Source organism: Gasterosteus aculeatus, chromosome 11 (assembly GCF_964276395.1).
Source record: "Gasterosteus aculeatus chromosome 11, fGasAcu3.hap1.1, whole genome shotgun sequence".
Lineage (NCBI taxonomy): Eukaryota > Metazoa > Chordata > Actinopteri > Perciformes > Gasterosteidae > Gasterosteus > Gasterosteus aculeatus.
In genome coordinates, this window is record NC_135699.1 from 4,191,122 (window position 1) to 4,212,827 (window position 21,706).

General features: G+C 42.7%; 2 protein-coding genes across 2 annotated transcripts; one reads left to right on the forward strand and one right to left on the reverse strand.

The window, feature by feature from the left end:
• Positions 1-562: 562 nt before the first annotated feature.
• On the reverse strand, positions 563-3,526 carry eci1 (enoyl-CoA delta isomerase 1). Its single transcript, XM_040190304.2, has 7 exons — positions 3,215-3,526; positions 2,538-2,663; positions 2,192-2,319; positions 1,783-1,929; positions 1,573-1,694; positions 1,182-1,360; positions 563-971 (listed from the first exon to the last, which is right to left on the reverse strand). The coding sequence occupies exons 1-7, from the start codon at positions 3,255-3,257 to the stop codon at positions 805-807; spliced, it is 912 nt and encodes a 303-aa protein (XP_040046238.1). The 5' UTR covers positions 3,258-3,526; the 3' UTR covers positions 563-804.
• A 1,468-nt stretch (positions 3,527-4,994) lies between these two features.
• On the forward strand, positions 4,995-8,837 carry LOC120827430 (uncharacterized). The gene is made up of 4 exons (XM_078084731.1): positions 4,995-5,130; positions 5,864-6,060; positions 7,147-7,996; positions 8,140-8,837. Exons 1-4 carry the CDS (start codon positions 4,995-4,997, stop codon positions 8,754-8,756), a joined length of 1,800 nt encoding a protein of 599 aa, XP_077940857.1. The 3' UTR covers positions 8,757-8,837.
• The last annotated feature ends 12,869 nt before the right edge of the window (positions 8,838-21,706 follow it).

Consider the following 21,706-nt stretch of genomic DNA (forward strand, 5'->3'; position numbering starts at 1 on the left):
AGACTGTCTGAAATGCCTCCAACCGGTATTTCATAATGTCACAATGGACGATCATTTTCTTGAACGCAGTGCACTGCCAAAACCAAAAAAAAGAATTTTCATTTTACTTATCTTTATCTTTAATCACACAAATAATTTCTATGACCATTTAAAAAAAAATCATTGTTTTCGGAAATTTACAGGATAAAAAAAATGTTATGTAGATAAATCTGTCAGAGGTTTTGCCCACTGTGGGCTGTCAAAAAGCCCCCATGGTTACTTTAGTTAGTTGTGTTCAGTGCAGTGATGCTACGCCCCGAGTGGAGCCCGGGCGGTGCTGATAACAGCTTAGCGACAGTGACACAGCATGGTGGTTGTTAGAAGTTTGGGATTTATTCACACTGTATCAGTGGTACTTTAGCTATAAAAATAAACAACATGGATTTGTGTTTTACTGCTTTGTCATAAACCCCGACTAACACGGCACTCGCTTAATGATAACATCTCAAAACACAGTAAATTGGAGCCTTTTTGATGTTACTTTGAAGACATTTGGAGAAAACATTTGTCACAGACGCATTGGTGTCAATCACGGGTTGATTTATTGTAATTGTACAAAACAGGGTTGCAGTTGTATTTCCCTCTGTGGTACATATGAGTCAAACTAAAACACGTATGGTGACGGCTGTTCCACGGGCTGCAGGAGGGAGCTGCACTAAACAATCTCAGCACCGATGAACATGCGACACACGAAGGCAGATGCGTTTCTCAACTAGTGTCACTAACTCCCCCAAAACGCGCGTCTCATCCTACAGGTTGCCCCTCTCATCGGGTTCTCTTTTTAAGCATCTCCATGTACATGCCCAGCGACTTCTGAATGGAGTCTTTGGTGATGAAGTCGACAAAGTGTTGGATGTCGGCCTCCCTGTTGGACGCCAGCTTGTCGATGGTTGGCTTCCTCATCATGGACTTGGTGATGGCTCTGGCGTGGTCTGTGAAGTGGACAGATCACCCATTAGCTGGCCAATTCCAAAAGTGGAGTCTTATTTGTCCCACCCCCCCTCTACATTAATAGGGGCGTCGATAAGTAGTAACAACATCCATAGTCTTACATATGATCACGCACTCACAAGCGGAAAAGAAATGATAAAAAAATGTGGCTGGAGAAGTTGACTGAGGATGCACGAAAGGGGCCATTGTACCTGGAATAGCCAGCCACTTGGTCATGTTCTGCTTGGCCGTGGTGAGGACCTGGTCTTCGGGTACCAGCTGGTCCACCAGTCCTATCTTCAGGGCCTCTGACGGGTTGTAGAGGAGCCCCAACTGAAGAGCTACCTCTGTGTTTCTGTGGCCCACTGTGTTCGTCATGGTGTCCTTAAACCTGCAGACATCAGCAGCTTTTGTTGATCGCTAATCAGTCAACGCGTGTAGCAGTTACCGTAACTTACCGTTTCTGTCAATGAAGGTTTGCGTAGTTTTGCCAGCTTTAGCAGATAAATCTGCCGTTTCTGGTGGAAGTGGATTTAATGAGGAGGACATGCTCGTTGATGATGCGCAGAGTGAGTCGCTGTTGCCATGCTAATTATTCCTTACCAAAAAGGAGCTACGATGCCCAGTTGAGTCTCATTGAGGCCGATGCTGAAACGCGGGTTGTCCGCCATAATCCTGTAGTCACACGTCAGAGACATGAGACAGCCGCCTGCAGGACTGGAACCCTGCAGAGGGAGTGACAAGGTTGGCTATGGGGGAAATATGCCAGATATTTGATTCACCAATTTCCTGCTGACGGTGGTGTTGGCGTACATTGATCGCAGCTATGGTGATCATGTTGGAGCCGTAGAGCTTCAGCCACATCTCCTGGACGGCTCTCCAGAACTCTCCACAGCGCTCGGGACTCTTCCCGTACATCTCCGTGATGTCCAGTCCGGCTGAGAACACCTTAGGTTGGCTCTGGATTGAAACAACACACCCACACACACAAACACATGAATACACACTCAGGGCAAACCGTCCAATTGTGGTGCAATATTTCAAAATTGTCAAACACCAGCATCCAAAATGTTAGCGACACAGATAGAATAACATTCTAAAACATAAGAGGATTAAACCAGGAAGCATTAATTTAATGATCATTTGTTATTAACCACCCAGTGATATAAAAACAGAGCACAGCGTCTTTGCCGCTGTCTTAAAGGACGGAGTCGGACTGTACCGAGGTGACGATGAGGCCTCGGCAGCTCTTATCCATCTCCAGCTTCTCCACACTGATGCAGAGCTCCGTGAGGAAATCTAAACTCAGGCTGTTGACCGGCGGACTCTGCAGGCTCATCACAGCCACACCTGCAGAGAGAGAGGTGGTGTCCGTTTATTTTTGACGTAAAATTTGATGCAAATTCACGTCAAAAGGGCAAAGAAATGATGACATGGAACGTTAAGTGTTTATTGTCAGCAATAATTTCCATTTCCCTGTCACATTTAAACTGCTGTAGGATGGTGGGCCGCAGACATTAACAGCTTCGACTCATGGAAACGTGCAGAAGATGGACTGGTCTGTTTACCCGTGCTTTGGTCGAAATTCACGTCTATTTTAGGCGAGGTGGAGTTGTTCCTCCGCTGAGCAGCGAGGACGGGAGACACACAAACTCTGCCATGACCGCTGCAGGAGGATCGCTGGGAAAGAAGACCTGCACATGCGCGCGCACACACACACACACACACACACACACACACACACACACAGTGTGGAGAGAAATATTCGTTACATGTAGTTATCTACATATTCATTAGATCACATATGCATTCTTTTAGCACTTAGAAAATAATATTACATAGGAATTATATACAGTATTCCTATGTACTAATTGTTGATGATGAAGTTTCTTCTGAATATAAAACCACATTTAAGGGCAAAGGTCAGCCCGAGGGGACGTGATTAGTAACATCACTAATTTCAGTATAAAACACAGCTAGAACTACAGCTGCTCTTTATGCGTTTAGCATGCAGTGACGGTGACAGCTGAACTATCGCGTGTTGCTCCAGGGTCAAACAGGTACGCGTTATGACGTAGGGATGCGGGGGGGGGCAGATGGCCTCTTTTCATGCCGCGTCCTGTGACCTTTGCTCCAGTTGCAGTGGACCACAGTTCGCGATGCTAAAGGAAGCTCAACACGTCTGACACCGCCAGCGTTAGTTTGCTGCGTGCGTGCGCGCGTGCGCGTTTAGACGTGACGTTACCTGAGAAAACGCACTTGCTCCTGAACGCGGCTCGCAGGGCCATCGCGCCTCGGTGGCTCTGGTTCGGTTCTGGGTCAAAGACGGCAGGGAGAGACTTCCGGCTCCTTCTTCTTCTTCGTGGGCTTTAATGGTGGATCGTTGCTTGGAGACGCGCAGTCGCCACCTGCAGTGCCGGAAGCTGCAGTGCGATGAAACGATAGTACCGATGATTCAAGAAGAATCAACACTATATTTCTGCATAAGTTCTTATCTCCTCTATATGGTCAAACTCTACTGTGCTGCTCCTCTTCTGCTGTTACCTGTTACTATACCAACGTTTATGAGCACAATGTGCCACAGTTACTTTCCTCATACTCAGATTCTTTTTGTAGCATTTCATCATATCATACTTTTAAAGATGTCCATATTGTGAAACACTTTAATGTTTTCTTTACCATGAGGCAGGTCCAAGTTCCATTTAAATATTGTGAAAGTATCTAAACGGTCGATCCATGGAGAAATACGCACCGCTGCGACGGGCCGACAGGATTTTCATACTAATGAGAATTCAAAAACAATTGTGTTTTTCATTTTTCGGGAATCAGTACATCAGGTCCAAAAACAATCCAACGCAATTCCGGACTAAGAAACGGACTAAAATGTAGTGTTTTTGATGGCGGGTGAATACCGGTACATTCAGACAGACAATATTACTTTTTTTCAAAGCATTTATACGTTGTAGTAGATACCCAATATGGTATCATGGTACCACAGGAATAAAGGCAGGACCTTTCATTGTAATGCTGTATTGTTATATTGCTGCGTTGCTACTTTCCCAAAGGTAACGGGTCTGAATACTTCCCCCACGAGCCCTTGATGTTACACAGTGTATATTAAAGAGCTAATGAACTAATGCATACCATAGAACGTGTATGGTATGCAAATTGTTTGACAAGTTAATAACACAATGAAAAGGTCTTTTACAGCCACTTAAACCTGCCTGTTGGTGAACATTTCTTCCAATAAAGTTGCATAACGTGAAATGGCTTAAGTGCACAGGAGAGAGCAGGTGGTAGAAGATGAGACAGAAAGGAGAGAGAGAGGGGGGGGAGAGAGGAGAGAGAGGGTGAGTGAGGGGAGAGATAGATGTTCGTCTCGAAGTCCCAGCAAAGCACAAGTGCGTGATCGCAGCAGAGAGACACAGCGCACAGCCAGGCTCCTCTCAGTCAGTGAGTAACTTACTTTATCTTACGTGAAAGTTCCAAGTGTTTTGTTTGTGTTCTTTTCACAACTGTGAATGGTAATGACAGTTTTGGTTGGTTGTCAAACAACATTTTTCTAAATGGTCCACTTGCATGGATCATGATGGTTTCAGCGATAAAATAATAACAAAAGTAGGAATTGAATTGTAAATCTCTCATGATTGAACCATAACTCTGTTGATTAAGGATGCGTTCTCTCATGTGTGTACAGACGTTCTTCTGGTTCACATTGAACAGATTTGGAACTCATAGGGAACATTAACATTACACTAAGAGTGGCATTTAGTGTTGATTTGTGCACATGTGTGTTACCTCATGTGTGTAAAGCACAAAGTATGAGACACATTTGTATGTGTCATCGCTTGTTAATGTGATCACATGTTCTTTTTCTTTTGTCCAGACTGCCCTTCAGTGTGAGCTGCTGTTGAGCGACATAGGAAATCCATCAGTGTGCGTCACTTCTGCGTCCTGTAGCCTGGGGGACACACACCTCTCCCCCGCTGCTTTCTCCGCACTGTTCTACCCCACCCTGTGCGATCATGGATCTTGTGGAGTGGAGAAACATGGGCAGTGGCTGCGAAAATGAAAACTGTAGCCACGGATCTGGCTTCCCCGAGGACTGCTTGGACCAAGACTGCCACTCGGAGGAACCGCTGTTCGGATTGATTGAGTTAGGTGGGTAATGAAAAAAAGTCAAACTCAAATACAAGTGCTGATTTATGCGGGCAATAAAACACAAAATACAATCAACAAAGAAAAACAAATGGCCGTATAAAAAAGGAACTTAAATGTGCTTTGAGTAAGTGCAGTTAACCGCCAACAAGAGATGTCTTTGACCATGCAGCTAAAACTCGCCACCCAAATTATTATGCAGTTTGCTGCTCAGAATGCAAGATTTGCATTGAAGGACAGACACAGAGATGCACATTCAGTCACAATCGCATCATTTTCATGGTGGAGATAAAAGAAATAAATTAGATTACAAAGTGGGGAAGAAATAAGAACTCTGGTATCCCCTTTGACTTTGATCTTGCTTTATTTAAGTATATTGTTGTGTCAGTCCAATTAAAAACCTCATTGAATCTTATTGTCTGTTTCCTTTGATATTCCAAAAAAAGGAGGATACCCAAAGCCGGTTAGCTTAGCTTAACATTAAAGGTTCTAAAAAATGTATTTTTTAAATAATTATGCAACGTTCAAAAAGCCTCACACATTTCTAGTGGTTTTAGAACTTGTCTGAAGCTAGAAGCTTGGATAACAGCTGGAATGAATTTCCCCATAATGTCAACATATTCCGTTAAATGTTCCACTGGCTAGCTGTCCTAGTCTTTCAAATGTTGCATGTTACATGTTTTATTTTATTTTACATTCTCACAACGTGTGGACTAAGAGTGGTTCTGATAAAATATATCGATATCTCCTATTCTAGTGTGTGTGACTGTCATTTACGTTCCACTGATGCTCTTTGGCCTTCTGGGAAACATACTGACAATTCTGGTGGTTTGGCTCCGCCCTCACATGAGAAGCTCTACCTACCTCTACCTGAGCAGCATGGCTGTCAGTGACCTGTTGATTCTCCTACTGCTGCCTCTGGATCTGTATAAGGTACTCACACACACACACACACACACACACACAAGGTGTCCTTTTGTTCATGCATGTTGTGGTGATGAGGTCGGACCAGATACAGATGTTTTGCTGAAGATGCAAGCAGAAATGGCTGAAAGGGGGATGATGGATTTTCTTACTTTGGGAAATTGTGTTCTAATGGCGATTTAATGAACAACAACCTGTGACCTTCCCCTCAATGCCGCAACCCAGCGGCTATCGGCCTGAGAGCGATTTAGCCCCGAGGGGCAACTGCGGATGTATAAAGACCACAGTTGGCCGCAGTTTTACCAGTGACGCATGCCCAGCAAGCCCAGCGGGCCACGTGTGCCTTTAGGTGCACGTTTGTGCGAGTGAGTGCGTTCCTCGTGGCCACCGCTATTCAAAGGTAATTCTTACTTTAGAAAAAAATAATTTCTAAAGGTTGTTAATAGATTATTCACAGAAGAGAGAATGCCTCCTTGATGTTAAAACCCCAAACAGTAAAAACGGCAACAGTGTTGCCGGAGGGAACGGTGCAGAAATATTGTCCCATTGCAGACAGATTCTGTATTTAAGAGCAGGAATTTGTATTTGGGTTGAAGTTACAAGATGAATGACCATTAAGAATAAGAAGCCCAGAACCAGCTGCAACACTTAAACGCCTAAAGCGTCTATTCTAAAAACAATTTAGCATAATTCTTGCAGTGTTCGGTCAGTCGGAGCTTTGATTTACCACAATGAGACAGAGGAAGCATTTTGAGTGTTTCAGAGAGCGGACAACCTCATCGCTGCTAGTGGGGTGCAAAAAAGTGCATCATTCCGATTGCCAAGATCAACTAGGCAAGCTGGTTTGAGCGGCTACTTCTAACACACGGAGCGCTTCCATGTGCTTAGCACTGCCAGTTCAGTATTGACCACGTGTTTACTGTCAGTCCCACCTTTGTGGAGATTGTCACTAATGTCATTTCTTTGGTTGACGAACATCTTGTTGTGAAGCATAACGATTCTTAGACGTTCTACGTTCTACGTTCGACGTAACTACAAATGAAGCGGTCAAAAAAATTTGACGCCAGGGTAAAATAATCGCTGTGTCTCTTCCAGCTCTGGAGGCCCAGACCGTGGCCCTTAGGGGACCTTGCCTGCAAGCTAACGATGTTCCTCTCAGAGTGCTGCACCTTCTGCACCATCCTCCACATCACCTTCCTCTCCCTGGAGAGGTACCTGGCGGTCTGCTGGCCAATTACGGCAAAGACCGTGCTGACGCGGCGCAGAACCAGGGCTCTCATCGGCTGCCTGTGGCTGGGCGCAGCCGTGAGCGCGGCACCGGTGCTGGTCATGGTTGGAGTGGAGGATGTTGGAGGAGAGGAACTCGAGCTCGGGGGATGGAGGGAGGATGGAGGTTGGGCGAGCAGTGAAGTGGAACAGGGAGGGTATACGACAGGTGGAGGCGAAAGAGGAAGTGGGCACAACGGAAGATTGGAGGAAAAAGAGTGGGGAGAAAAAACGAAGGAATGGGGTAAAGGGGTCGGAGAGTCGAAATGGTTTGGAGAGAAAGGGGAGAGAAAAGCCGCAACAGAAGGAAGCGGCAAAGAGACTCAAGGAGATGGAGGAAAAAGAGAATTTGAGGATCGAGCCAATGAAGGGGGAGGGGAAGAAGATTCGGAGACGGAAGTTGAGGGAGAGAGGCAAAATAAGATGAGGGAGGATGAGGGAGGAGGACAGGAAGGTGGCGCTGACGGTGGGGGCGAGGTTGACAATAGAGAGTGCCGCTGCACGCAGTTCGCCGTCTCCTCCGGCCTGCTGTCAGCCATGATGGTTCTCTCCAACTTGTACTTCCTGGTTCCCCTCTGCACCCTGGGTCTCGTCTACAGCCTGATCGGACGGACGCTGTGCCTCCGTCCCCAAAGCAGCCGCAGAGACCAGAGTCACCGGCACACGGTCAAAATGTTGGGTGAGAAACACACACCCTCAAACGCTGCTTTCAGCAACAATCCAAAGCAGTAGCACCTGTTTTTATTAGTGTTGGAGCCCACCTGGCCCACTGCCAGGTAGGAATAATTCTAACGACTCCCCTCGGTGTCTCCACCTCCCCAGGAGTGATCGTCTTGGCGTTTGTCCTGTGCTGGCTGCCCTTCCACGTGGGTCGCACCATCTTCTCACTTTCAATGGGCACGGGCTCTGACGCACAGGACGGTCACACGGACACAGACGTGCACGCTGACATCGACGGCCTCACGGACGCAGATACCAACTTTAGCCACTTGGACTCGCACGCGCCCTTCGAGACACACCCGGGTAGATTCACACACATGGGAGACGCAAACACCACGCGCGTGCAAAGCGGGACGCCAGCACGCGCACACTCACAGAACGACACTCCCGATCACACGCCTCCCGCCGTGCGCGCACACACCGCGACCCCGACCGGCCCGTACGACGGAGACGACGCGCGCAAATACGCGCGCAATGACACGCGCTCTGCCGGTCCGCACAATCAGCCTGACACGCACTCCTATTTTTTATACTATCTGTCTCAGTATTTCAACCTGGTTTCCTCCGTCCTCTTCTTCCTCAGTGCTGCTGTCAACCCGTTACTGTACAACCTGATGTCCGCCAAGTATCGGAACGCCGTGCGCAGCCTGGCGCGCGCGGACACGCAGTCGCGCCGCCTGCGCACGCTCACGTCGCAGCCCTCCACGACCACTTTGTGAGGGGGCAACAGTGCGCGCGCACACACACGCACATTCGTACTCGTGCGATGGCCCTGACCTCAGTTTAACATGTATTTAAAAGATTGTTCTCAATTAGGTGTCGCTTAGGAAAAATGTATTTTTATACGTTTGATGATGTTGTATTGATGTTTTGTAACAATTAATTTAAGGTAAGGTAATATGCACTTATTTTAGAAATAAAACGATATTTATATATAGATATATATTATTTTTATTTTATTTTCCAACTTAACTGTCCTTTTGTTGATTTGTGTCTCTGTCTGTGGTGTACTAAATAGGATCAGGAACAAACACGTCACTGCTCATTGACATCGTCTGTCTTCATGTGTGAAGAGGGCTAACTCCCTTTGAGAATGTGGACCTTTCAAAGTAAATGATGCACTTTATACACATTTTACAGAGGACAAACTGTAGGCATATTCTAAGGTGCGGTGACAGCAGCCAGATACTTTGCACCCCCCCCCCCCCCCCACACACAGACACCCACCCACACAAACATAGAATAGGGCTATCATTTTGATTCATAGGTTCATACAAGCTGATGTGTTTTGGCGTAATATAAATTCCATTAACGTGTTCAGATACTGATATAAATGCCTATTTGATTCACACTCGAGGTGTTATCACCTCCGCGGAGGAGGTTATGTTGGTTACATTAGTCGCGCTTTTGTCAGAAGGAAACACCGAATGGATTTCCTCAAGTTGGCTGGACAGATTGTCCCTGGGGCTGAAGGACAATTGATTTGATTGTGTCGGTAACCCTGGCCATTTGTGCCATGAATTCATGTCTTTTATAAGAATGCATGTACGTATTTAGCTATATATATATATATATATATTTGAAAAATGTATAAGAAAAATGTAGTCATTTCTTTTCTAGTCTCTCACATGTAGTGTAAAATGCCGAAAAAAGGATGTGCTGAATCTAATGTTTTGCTTGTGTTTGACATGTAAGGCCTCCCCCAGCATCAATAAAGTCATATCTTAAGTAGTGTTTCATATAAGACACACAGCTGTTTCTGTGCTTTCTGGCTCAATTACTTGCGTAATCATAGTGATATCTGTTATTCTGTCAAAGTACACTGAGCACATTGAAAGAGATTGTTGCATCATCATGATTTGGTTACAGCCTGATGACGTATCGATGTCTCACTTATTCACTGTAATAATTACCTTGATTATTCTTGTAAACTGCATGAGGGCTTTTACTTCAAAATATCACATTTTTCTGAATGAGTGTTAGTGATGATGTATCCTCATTTTGATAAGTAAATCCGATTATTTATACCCAGTCATGTTAACTAAACTGGTGATTGTAAAACGTGGCACAGCAAAGTAAAATCCACTTGGATAATACCAGGGAAACTGGAAACCTTGCATGCACTCTGGGCGACGTCAGGGGCGACACGACGAGAGAGAAGAAGTCTGGAAAGGACTAAGGAGGTTAATGGAGGAGAGACTTCATGAACGGCCATTGAGGAAAGTTAACGTCATTCTGTGAATTAACGTTGAATACACTTTATCAAACATTTGATCATATTTAAACGTTAAATGTTTCTGTCATCAGCATTGAACTGGTCCCTTAAGCCTCTATCTAACTCAATAATGTTTTAGGTTCCCCTGGTTATTGTAATTATGTGATAATTGAATAGTTGATATTGAATATATTTTGTTTGTAATAATGTATATGTAATAACTTTGTAATAACTTACTTACCTTTTAGTCTTTATCCTCATACTATTAGATTAATCAAAAGTAACCTGATCACTCAACTGGTATTTAACCAAAATCACTCTGTGAGCATCTTTATTCTTTTTCATTACTGTGTCTATAGATTATCAATTGGCAACTTCAACCTTGCTCCATATTGAGAAATTGAGGAAAATATCTGTAGTTTTTTTAGGCAGGATGTCACCAAAGGTGCTATCAAAGAGGACTGTGCTCCACATGTCATGAAGATCTTTATCATCCATGGAAATGCAGCACAGGAAGGACAATGTCCTTTGACAAAGTGCTCATCGTCGGAGGGAAAAGAGGCTCTTGATGACTGCAAAGGTGCTCAAAGGTGAGATGTGCGGTTGAAGGGTTTCAGAAGCTCCTTCTTCAGTTTGATGTCCTGAAGAAGTCTGGGCCTCGCACAAAAAACCTCTAGAATACAGGTTTTTTTCCAGCAGTACCTGTCGTATTCAAATTAAAAATGTTCTTCAAAGTAGGGAAATATTTTGAATTATGGTGGCTGCAATAATTCTTATTCCTAAACCGTGAATGGTTTGGTTTCCCTTTTAAAAAACACTAAAAACAAGGGATGTGTTAGTAATTCAAGTGTGTTTATTGATAGGACTTTACACATTTACATTTCATTGAACATTTTATCTATTTAATTATATCCTCACAGGTTTTGAAAATTGAGTATTGTATTGGCAGCAGCGGTTGAGACATGTTTTGTTTGGCAATGCAAACAATGTTATTTACTGTATGTTGGGATGTGTGTTTGTCTGTCACTAACACTTTTGCCAAAGTCAGCAGTTGCCAGATGAAGTTTGAAATAAGCTGTTTTGTAAGTCTTACGTTAAGACAATGGTAAGTAAACGTAACTCGAGATTTCTTGAGTAAAAATGAGAAAGTCAGACGGAAATAGTCATTGCAAAGTGACATTAAAGGCAGGATAAACCAGCATGGCGACGTGAAGAAGAGGACGGCAGATGTGTGTTCAAACTGCCATAATAAAACGTATCCACTTATCTACCAAGTATCATTGGACCCATTTTTACAAAGAACAGTAAGAACCTTTTGTTAAATGACCTCTCATCGAGGAAAGAGGCTGGATTGGATCAGAAAGCCAAGAGTTAACAACGTATTCACAGTGTGTGTGGCGAGCAACACTAGCTCCAAAAGTCACCAAATCAAAGTATTTCTTTTGGCAGTTACGTGGTTTTGAAGCCTCCAGTTTAGCATTTTTAAAATCGGTATCTTGTGTTTTTTTGCAACAGTGACCATATTTGGACTTCAGATGATTGACACAATGCGACGCCGTATGCAGCTCTGGTAGAAACCCGTCAGTCACAACGTAGCTCCTCCTAACAGCTGTGTTGAAAAAGACTTGACAAGCGATTAAGACCAAAAATCTGTGTTCACAGTGTTTGTTGAGGTAATTAATCAAGTGAGAAGTAGAGCCTTTGTCTCTTGACTTCCGAACAATCGGCCTTCTTCCAAGTAGAGATTCCACTTTATGGCCCTTGGAAAGAATGTAAGTTCATGTCACTTAGGCATCGGTTGGACTTGTCAGGCCTGGAGGTTGTGGCCTGCTTGTCACCGTGGCATATTCCCTCAATTCTCTACGTCCACATCATCGTCCACTGGGAGCGTCTGACCGACCCATCAGGACACGACTTACCGCGTTGACCCTCTGCTCCGTGCCCATGGCCAGTTCACTGCGCAGTGATTTTCTTCCCCTAGTGAAGAGTTGTAATCAGGCATGGAGAATTACTCACAATAACATTTCCCCCAAATAATCACCAGAGGTCAGTAGACTACTGTCTGCAGCACTGCAAGTCGATTACCGAAATACATCTGCACGTTACGGAAACAGAGCAGAAGTAGTGTCCTGCTGTATATTCCACCAAAGCTCAGTTTTAGATCTGACAGGTCTGGCTGAAGCTCCGCTGAATTTATTTTAACGGAGGGAGACAGAGTTTATTAAAACCTTTTTAAATTTTTGAAACCTTTTTAAATTATACAATTATATAATTTTGACAACTAATCAATTACGCACTAGTGCACAAATATCTCCCTTATTTACTTATGCTATTAATCCGTCTAACTGAATTTTCATTCAATTCAGAAGGGGGATTTTTATAATATTTGGTTTGGCTTTGGCTTTTTTTTTTACTGCTCTGCGGTGCATGACTCTGCTGTTTCTCTGACAATTCTTATGTAAAATCATCACAATCATTATTACATTACAGGTCATTTAGCTGACGCTTTTATCCAAAGCGACTTACATTACACTTTAAACCCACGGCTTTTACATTTTGCCCAGGGAGCAACTAGGGGTTAGGTGTCTTGCTCAGGGATACTTTGTCTTGAGACATGGGGCAGCCGGGACTCAAACCACCAACCTTGCGGTTCCCAGCGCACCCGCTCAACCCCCTGCGCCACGACGACCCTAAGCATCATCATTCAGAATGACGCACCTGTCAATCTGCTCAATTCATGTCGTGCATCCACCCGTACAGGTGGATGTGAATAAAGCAGCGTGCTCAATTAGCTTCGTGATGCATAGCGTCTTCGTTTGAAAAGGGCCGTATATGTCTCAGTAGTGTTTGTGACTAGCAGGTGCACTGAATGAACTGATTAGGTGAGTGACAGGTGGAGGAGACAGGGTAGAAAGTGACGGAGCTGTGGCGAGGCTTATTTCTTTTATTTTCATCCTAAAACTATCTGTACTGGTAGTAATTTACCACTAAACGACGTCGGGGGATTTCACAAACACCGTCATCACCTGTGTGTCAGCACTGCACGAGCACTAGGCGGAGGAGGAGGAGGAGGAAGGAGGAAGGAGCGCGGCTTGTGGGCGCCGCGGAGCAGTTCGGTGAAATTCTCACAAGAACTCAAATAAATGCCTCGTCGAATGTCAAAACACATTTGGGGGGATTTGATGACAGTGCGAGTAATAGTTATTCTAAAATTTTGATGAATGAAGAAACAATTGTGCTCCAGCAGAAGGGGCAATTTTCTCATCTAGGGCTTAAACAGCCTCCAATAAACGCAGTGCCAAAGACTACACCATGGCTTAAATAGATATTGTTCGTTGAATTTGAGCTATTCCAAACCTTTAGTTGATTTGACCACTCTCATGTAGGATTATGTACCGAGCACCGGTGCCATATTGGTGAAATGAAATGACAAAAATGACACAAATGACTATATGAACATCTATTTATTGAACTTTAACAAAACTGAAAAGTGCAAATGTAAAACAAATCTTTTTTGTGGGATTTAGTCCAGCGCTTCTTTAATGTGTCTTGTCCACATATTGAAGCAATAATGATAACAAATAAACAAATAATAAATAGTAAATGCTTTATATAGCCACATATTAAAATAAGAAAAGCTTCCGAAGCATCACGGCCGAGGCGAAAACATATACATACGTATTTTCTTTTAGTTCGTCCGTAAACTTACATTTACGTTTCGGCATGGCTGCAGATGTGCTGTAAACAATGCAACTAGTGGAGGCGGCAAAGTGCTCAGTGTTGCCAGATTGTAAATGGTGAAGTATCGTACCAAAGGTTCAAAATGGTCGTATTTGGAGGATAATTATCGTGTATCCGGCAACATTGAGATCGGTTGACCAATATCTGTTCTCTCTACAGTCAGAGCTCGCGAAAGAAGGTGGAAGGTAAGGGAGACACCATTTCCAAAACTGGTAAGGGCGTAATAACTAGTTTGTGAAAGACCCAGAGAAACACAAATATACGACGAAGCAAAATCCCGGACGTTTTTGGAATCTCTGCCGGACGCATTTTTTAGGTCTCAAAAAGAGGACATGTCCGGGGAAAAGAGGACGTTTGGTCCCCCTAATGAAACAGCCTGATAACTCTGTCCTCGCAGCAGCTAACGATGGCTCACCGCTTGTGTAGCTACAGCAGCTAGCTAGCCATCTACCTTCTATTCGTATTTATTTCTCTACACAATAGAAAAGCGATGCGCTCTCGTGCCTCATGCAGCTCTTCTGTGTTGCACGTCAATACTTTGAGACAAACAAGGAGCGTCAATCTAACGTAAATGCTTTTCAATAAATGTCTTTAGTTCCTGCACAATGAACATGAATCTCAAATTAAATGATTAATATTCCCCAAATTCCAATTAACTACACTTCCGCTGTTACAGAGGGGAAACACTGTAATCATACTGTAAACTTTCAAAAGTTCATATATTGTGCATAGTTTGAAGTGAAAAAGAACTTTTCTTCAATTGTGTTTGGGTTCAGGCTCTGTTTAGGATCGGTATCGGAAAAAACCCAAACGATACTCATCCCTACTCTCGTGTGACATGTCTGCGCGCTGAAGCTAAAGCCAGCCGCTAGTTAGCTTAGCATGAAGACTGGAGACAAGAGGGCTCGAAGGCATGTTTAAAAATCCGGATTCAACAGTTTACAAATTTCCGACTTGATGAAACAATGGAAAAAAATCGTTCTTTATTTATTCTTAAAGTGTTTGCTTTCAAGATCAAGATGGGGTCATAGAAAAAAACAAGTAGAGCAAAGTGTTTTATGCACCATGTCAAGTGGATGAGCTCCATCAATACAAATACACCGTCCACACACACACATTTACTCTAAAGGCTCATTTGCATATTGTAGATACCTTCACTGTAACCATAGAGACGTTACATCATGATGGAACCTTTCTCCATGTTCCATGTTCCATGTTCTATGATCCGTTCACCACAGCATAAGAACACAGTCTGTTGCACATCCAGTCAGTCAGTTTCAAACCTCGCATCTACAGACTGAAGTTTTCCGGACCTACACTTGCAGAAAGCAACCATGTAATGCCTCAGGAGTCTGTAGAGGGGAAGAAGACGCGTTCTGCTGCACGTAACAGAGCTCAAGGTAAGTGAGGAATCCAGACAGACTGCAGCCTTACTGCTGTGAATGATGTATTGGGTGTAGTAGATAGTAGTGTAGATGTATCGGGTGGAGAAGGCTGTGATTTAGAGCAAACACCTTGAGATAAACCTCTGATTCCTGCTGTTGTCATGTAGATGTACACAGAGACGCATTAACATATAAAAGTACTTACACAGAGACGCACTAATATATAAAAGTTATTTGAGGAAATTGCACTTCTGAGTTTGTACCCTATGGTTGAATGCACTTATTGTAAGTCGCTTTGGATAAAAGCGTCAGCTAAATGAAATGTAATGTAATGTAAAAAGTACTTACACAGAGACGCACTAACATATTGGTATGCACAGAGACTAGCTAAACATAAAAAGCAAATACAGAAATACAGTTTAACAACCACAAATATGTAATGTAGATTTACACATCCATACAAACATGAAATAATTAAAATGTGCATCAAATTAAAATAATTGGATCTATGAATCTTGTCTCACATCCTGATGATCCTCCTCACGTCTCTTCTCCTTGTCTGCAGACCAACGGGACGCCATCAGGACGCCATCAGGACGCCACGCCATCAGGACGCCACGTCATCGGGACGCTACGTCATCGGGACACACCAACAATTAGTTGTACACACGGACACACTAACAATTCGATCTACACACGGACACACTAACAATTAGATGTACACACAGATACATCCTGATGATCCTCCTCACGTCTCTTCTCCTTGTCTGCAGACCAACAGGACGCCATCAGGATGCCACGTCATCGGGACGCCATCAGGACACCACGTCATCGGGACGCCATCAGGATTCCATCAGGACGCCATCAGGACGCCGCGTCAACCCCTCAGGAGAAAATCCAGATCTACTCATGACACACACATACACCCACACACACACCCACCCACCCACACACACACACACACACACACAGACACACACACACAGATGTACTCAGAGACACACTAACATTTAGATAGGCTGGCAAATTTAGATGTACAATTAGATGTACACGCAGACACACTAACATTTGGTTCTAAACAAAGACACACACTAACATTTAAATGTACACAAAGACACATTAATATTTAGATGTACACACAGACACACTAACAATTAGATGTACACACAGACACACTATCATTCGGTTCTAAACAAAGACACACGCTAATATTTAGATGTACACAAAGACACAATAACAATTAGATGTACACACAGACACACTAACAATTAGATGTACACACAGACACATCCTGATGATCCTCCTCACGTCTCTTCTCCTTGTCAGCAGACCAACAGGACGCCATCAGGACGCTATCAGGACGCCATCAGGACGCCACGTCATCGGGACGCTACGTCATCGGGACACACTAACAATTAGATGTACACACAGACATACTAACAATTAGATGTACACACGGACACACTAACAATTAGATCTACACACAGACACACCAACAATTAGTTGTACACACGGACACACTAACAATTCGATCTACACACGGACACACTAACAATTAGATGTACACACAGATACATCCTGATGATCCTCCTCACGTCTCTTCTCCTTGTCTGCAGACCAACAGGACGCCATCAGGATGCCACGTCATCGGGACGCCATCAGGACACCACGTCATCGGGACGCCATCAGGATTCCATCAGGATACCATCAGGACGCCGCGTCAACCCCTCAGGAGAAAATCCAGATCTACTCATGACACACACATACACCCACACACACACACACACACACACACACACAGACACACACACAGATGTACTCAGAGACACACTAACATTTAGATCGGGACGCCATCAGGACGCCACGTCATCGGGACGCCATCAGGACGCCATCAGGACGCCACGTCATCGGGACGCCATCAGGATTCCATCAGGACGCCATCAGGACGCCGCGTCAACCCCTCAGGAGCAAATCCAGATCTACTCATGACACACACACACACACACACAGATGTACTCACAGACACACTAACATTTGGTTCTAAACAAAGACACACACTAATATTTAGATGTACACAAAGACACATTAATATTTAGATGTACACACAGACATACTAACAATTAGATGTACACACGGACACACTAAAAATTAGATCTACACACAGACACACTAACAATTAGATGTACACACGGACACACTAACAATTAGATCTACACACAGACACACCAACAATTAGATCTACACACGGACACACTAACAATTAGATCTACACAGACACACTAACAATTAGATCTACACACGGACACACTAATAATTAGATGTACACACAGACACATCCTGATGATCCTCCTCACGTCTCTTCTCCTTGTCTGCAGACCAACAGGACGCCATCAGGACGCCACGTCATCGGGACGCCATCAGGACACCACGTCATCGGGACGCCGTCAGGACACCACGTCATCGGGACGCCATCAGGACACCACGTCATCGGGACGCCATCAGGACGCCGCGTCAACCCCTCAGGAGCAAATCCAGATCTACTCATGACACACACACACCCACACACACACACAGATGTACTCACAGACATTTTAACATTTGGTTCTAAACAAAGACACACACTAACATTTAGATGTACACAAAGACACATTATTATTTATATGTACACACAGACACACTAACAATTAGATGTACACACAGACACACTATCATTTGGTTCTAAACAATGACACACACTAATATTTAGATGTACACAAAGACACAATAACAATTAGATATACACACAGACACACTATCAGTTAGATGTACACACAGACACACTAACAATTAGATGTACACACAGACACACTATAATTTGGTTCTAAACAAAGACACACACTAATATTTAGATGTACACAAAGACACAATGACAATCAGATGTACACACAGAAACACTAACAGTTAGATCTACACACAGACACACTAACAATTAGATGTACACACAGACACACTAACATTTGGTTCTAAACAAAGACACACACTAATATTTACATATACACAAAGACAATAACAATTAGATGTTTACACAGACACACTAACAATTAGATGTACAAACAGACACACTAACATTTGGTTCTAAACAAAGACACACACACTAACATTTAAATGTACACAAAGACACATTCATATTTAGATGTACACACAGACACACTAACAATTAGATGTACACACAGACAAACTAACATTTGGTTCTAAACAAAGACCCACACTAATATTTAGATGTACACAAAGACACAATAACAATTAGATGTACACACAGACACACTATCATTTGGTTCTAAACAATGACACACACTAATATTTAGATGTACACAAAGACACAATAACAATTAGATATACACACAGACACACTTAACAATTAGATGTACACACGGACACACTAACAATTAGATCTACACACAGACACATCCTGATGATCCTCCTCACGTCTCTTCTCCTTGTCTGCAGACCAACAGGACGCCATCAGGACGCCACGTCATCGGGACGCTACGTCATCGGGACGCCATCAGGACGCCACGTCATCGGGACGCCATCAGGATTCCATCAGGACGCCATCAGGACGCCACGTCAACCCCACAGGAGCAAATTCAGATCTACTCATGATACACACACACACAGATGTACTCAGAGACACACTAACATTTAGACACGCTGGCAAATTTAGATGTACAATTAGATGTACACACAGACACACTATTATTTGGTTCTAAACAATGACACACACTAACATTTAGATGTACACAAAGACATATTAATATTTAGATGTACACACCGACACACTAACAATTACATGTACACACAGACACACTATTATTTGGTTCTAAACAATGACACACACTAACATTTAGATGTACACAAAGACACACACTAATATTTAGATGTACACAAAGACATATTAATATTTAGATGTTCACACAGACACACTAACATTTGGTTCTAAACAAAGACACACTAATATTTAGATGTGCACAAAGACATATTAATATTTAGATGTACACACAGAAACACTAACATTTAGATGTACACACAGACACACTAACAATTAGATGTACACACAGACACACTAACATTTGGTTCTAAACAAAGACACACTAATATTTAGATGTGCACAAAGACATATTAATATTTAGATGTACACACAGACACATTAATATTTAGATGTACACACAGACACACTAACAATTAGATCCACACACAGACACACTAACAATTAGATGTACACATAGACACACTAACATTTGGTTCTAAACAAAATCACACACTAACATTCAAATGTACACAAAGACACAATAACAATTAGATATACACACAGACACACTATCATTTGGTTGTAAACAATGACACACACTAATATTTAGATGTACACAAAGACACAATAACAATTAGATAAACACACAGGCACACTATCATTTGGTTCTAAACAAAGACACACACTAATATTTAGATGTACACAAAGACACAATAACAATAAGATGTACACACAGACACATTAGTATTCAGAAGTACACTAAAACACACAAACATCTGGTTCTGCACAAAGACACATTAATATTTAAATGTACACACAGACCCACTAACAATTAGATCTACACACAGACACACTAACAATTAGATGTACACACGGACACATCCTGATGATCCTCCTCACGTCTCTTCTCCTTGTCTGCAGACCAACAGGACGCCATCAGGACGCCATCAGGACGCTATCAGGACGCCATCAGGACGCCACGTCATCGGGACGCTACGTCATCGGGACACACTAACATTTAGATGTACACACAGACACACTAACAATTAGATGTACACACAGACACACCAACATTTGGTTCTAAACAAAGAAACACACTAACATTTAGATGTACACAAAGACACACACTAATATTTAGATGTACACAAAGACATATTAATATATAGATGTACACACAGACACACTAACATTTAGATGTACACACAGACACACTAACAATGAGATCTACACACAGACACACTAACAACATTAACATGTTAATAACTTTTCTCCTTTTCTCTCTTCTCAGGAACTGCTTCAGATGTTTTCCCAATGATTGTGTTATTATTATTGTTAAATATGTCGTCTGTTCATTATTTTAACAATGAAAATAAATTTTAATAAAAATAAAACCAAATGAATCCGTCTTTTTTGCTTCAGACCAAAGAGAATCACATGTTCTTTATTACTGGTTGACTTGAATGAAGTGAAACAACAATGATCTTGAGTTAATGAGCGTTTGTGTATTTAATGACACACAAAGGTTTCAGTCGACATTTTAAGCCTGATTTCAATTGTTGACTCACTTCCTCCTGTAATCAGACATCAGGCGGAAGAAGAAGAGAATATTTAGTCAATGAACGTGTTTCCGATATGGAACATTTTGATTAAAACATGAATGCTTCTAAAAAATGAAGTCAGGCAACTCAAAGCACAAACAAGTTCAATTCTCTACAAATAAAGTAAATTCAAACCCCAAGTTCATCGGGACGTGTGAGCGTCTCTAATGACGCAGTCAAGTGCAACTCCAGAGTTACGAATGTCTGTTTGTTCTCTCTGCTGCTGGGCGACAGATATCTTCTCCCCCTCGCTGTCAATCAGAAACTCAATGAACCGCCACGCTGCAGCATGCGAGCTGCAGCCCTTCAACATTCCTACAGTTTAGATAAATAAATATGATAAAAAACGGATCAGACAAATGTGTGTTAACTGCTCCCAAAATGACAAATTCTAAATATTCTAATAGGATAATTTACTCACTCCAATGTTAATGGTAACTTGATCTCAAACATCTTTAGTGACTAAAATCAGCCAACGAATCAGAAGGTTTGTTCTCGGGGTTGATGTTCAAGACAATCATTAACACATCTAGTTGTCCTTTTTTATTTGTTATGTTCTATTACTAAATACTAAATTCATGTATTAATTAATATGTTTTACCGTTGAGGGGGCATGAAGTTAAATGGTTAGTCACCATACAAGTAAAAATGATTATATAGTGATAAACTATATAATATAACCAGGGCTGTAGTGGAGGGTAAACGCACGTAAACGCCGTTTACGCACCTCTATAATTTTGGAAATAGCGTTTACGCACCTATAAATAGCGTTTACGCACCTCAAAGTTCCCTGCGCCTTGTATTCTTCCTTTGCAATAATCCGAAATAAACTTGGTGTAATTTTAAAACAGCTAAAACTACGTTTCCTATTGTTGAACATATAAACCCCGTAGTCTGAATCATTTTCAACTGCGCTGTATTACGGTCTGTGAGCATCCAATCA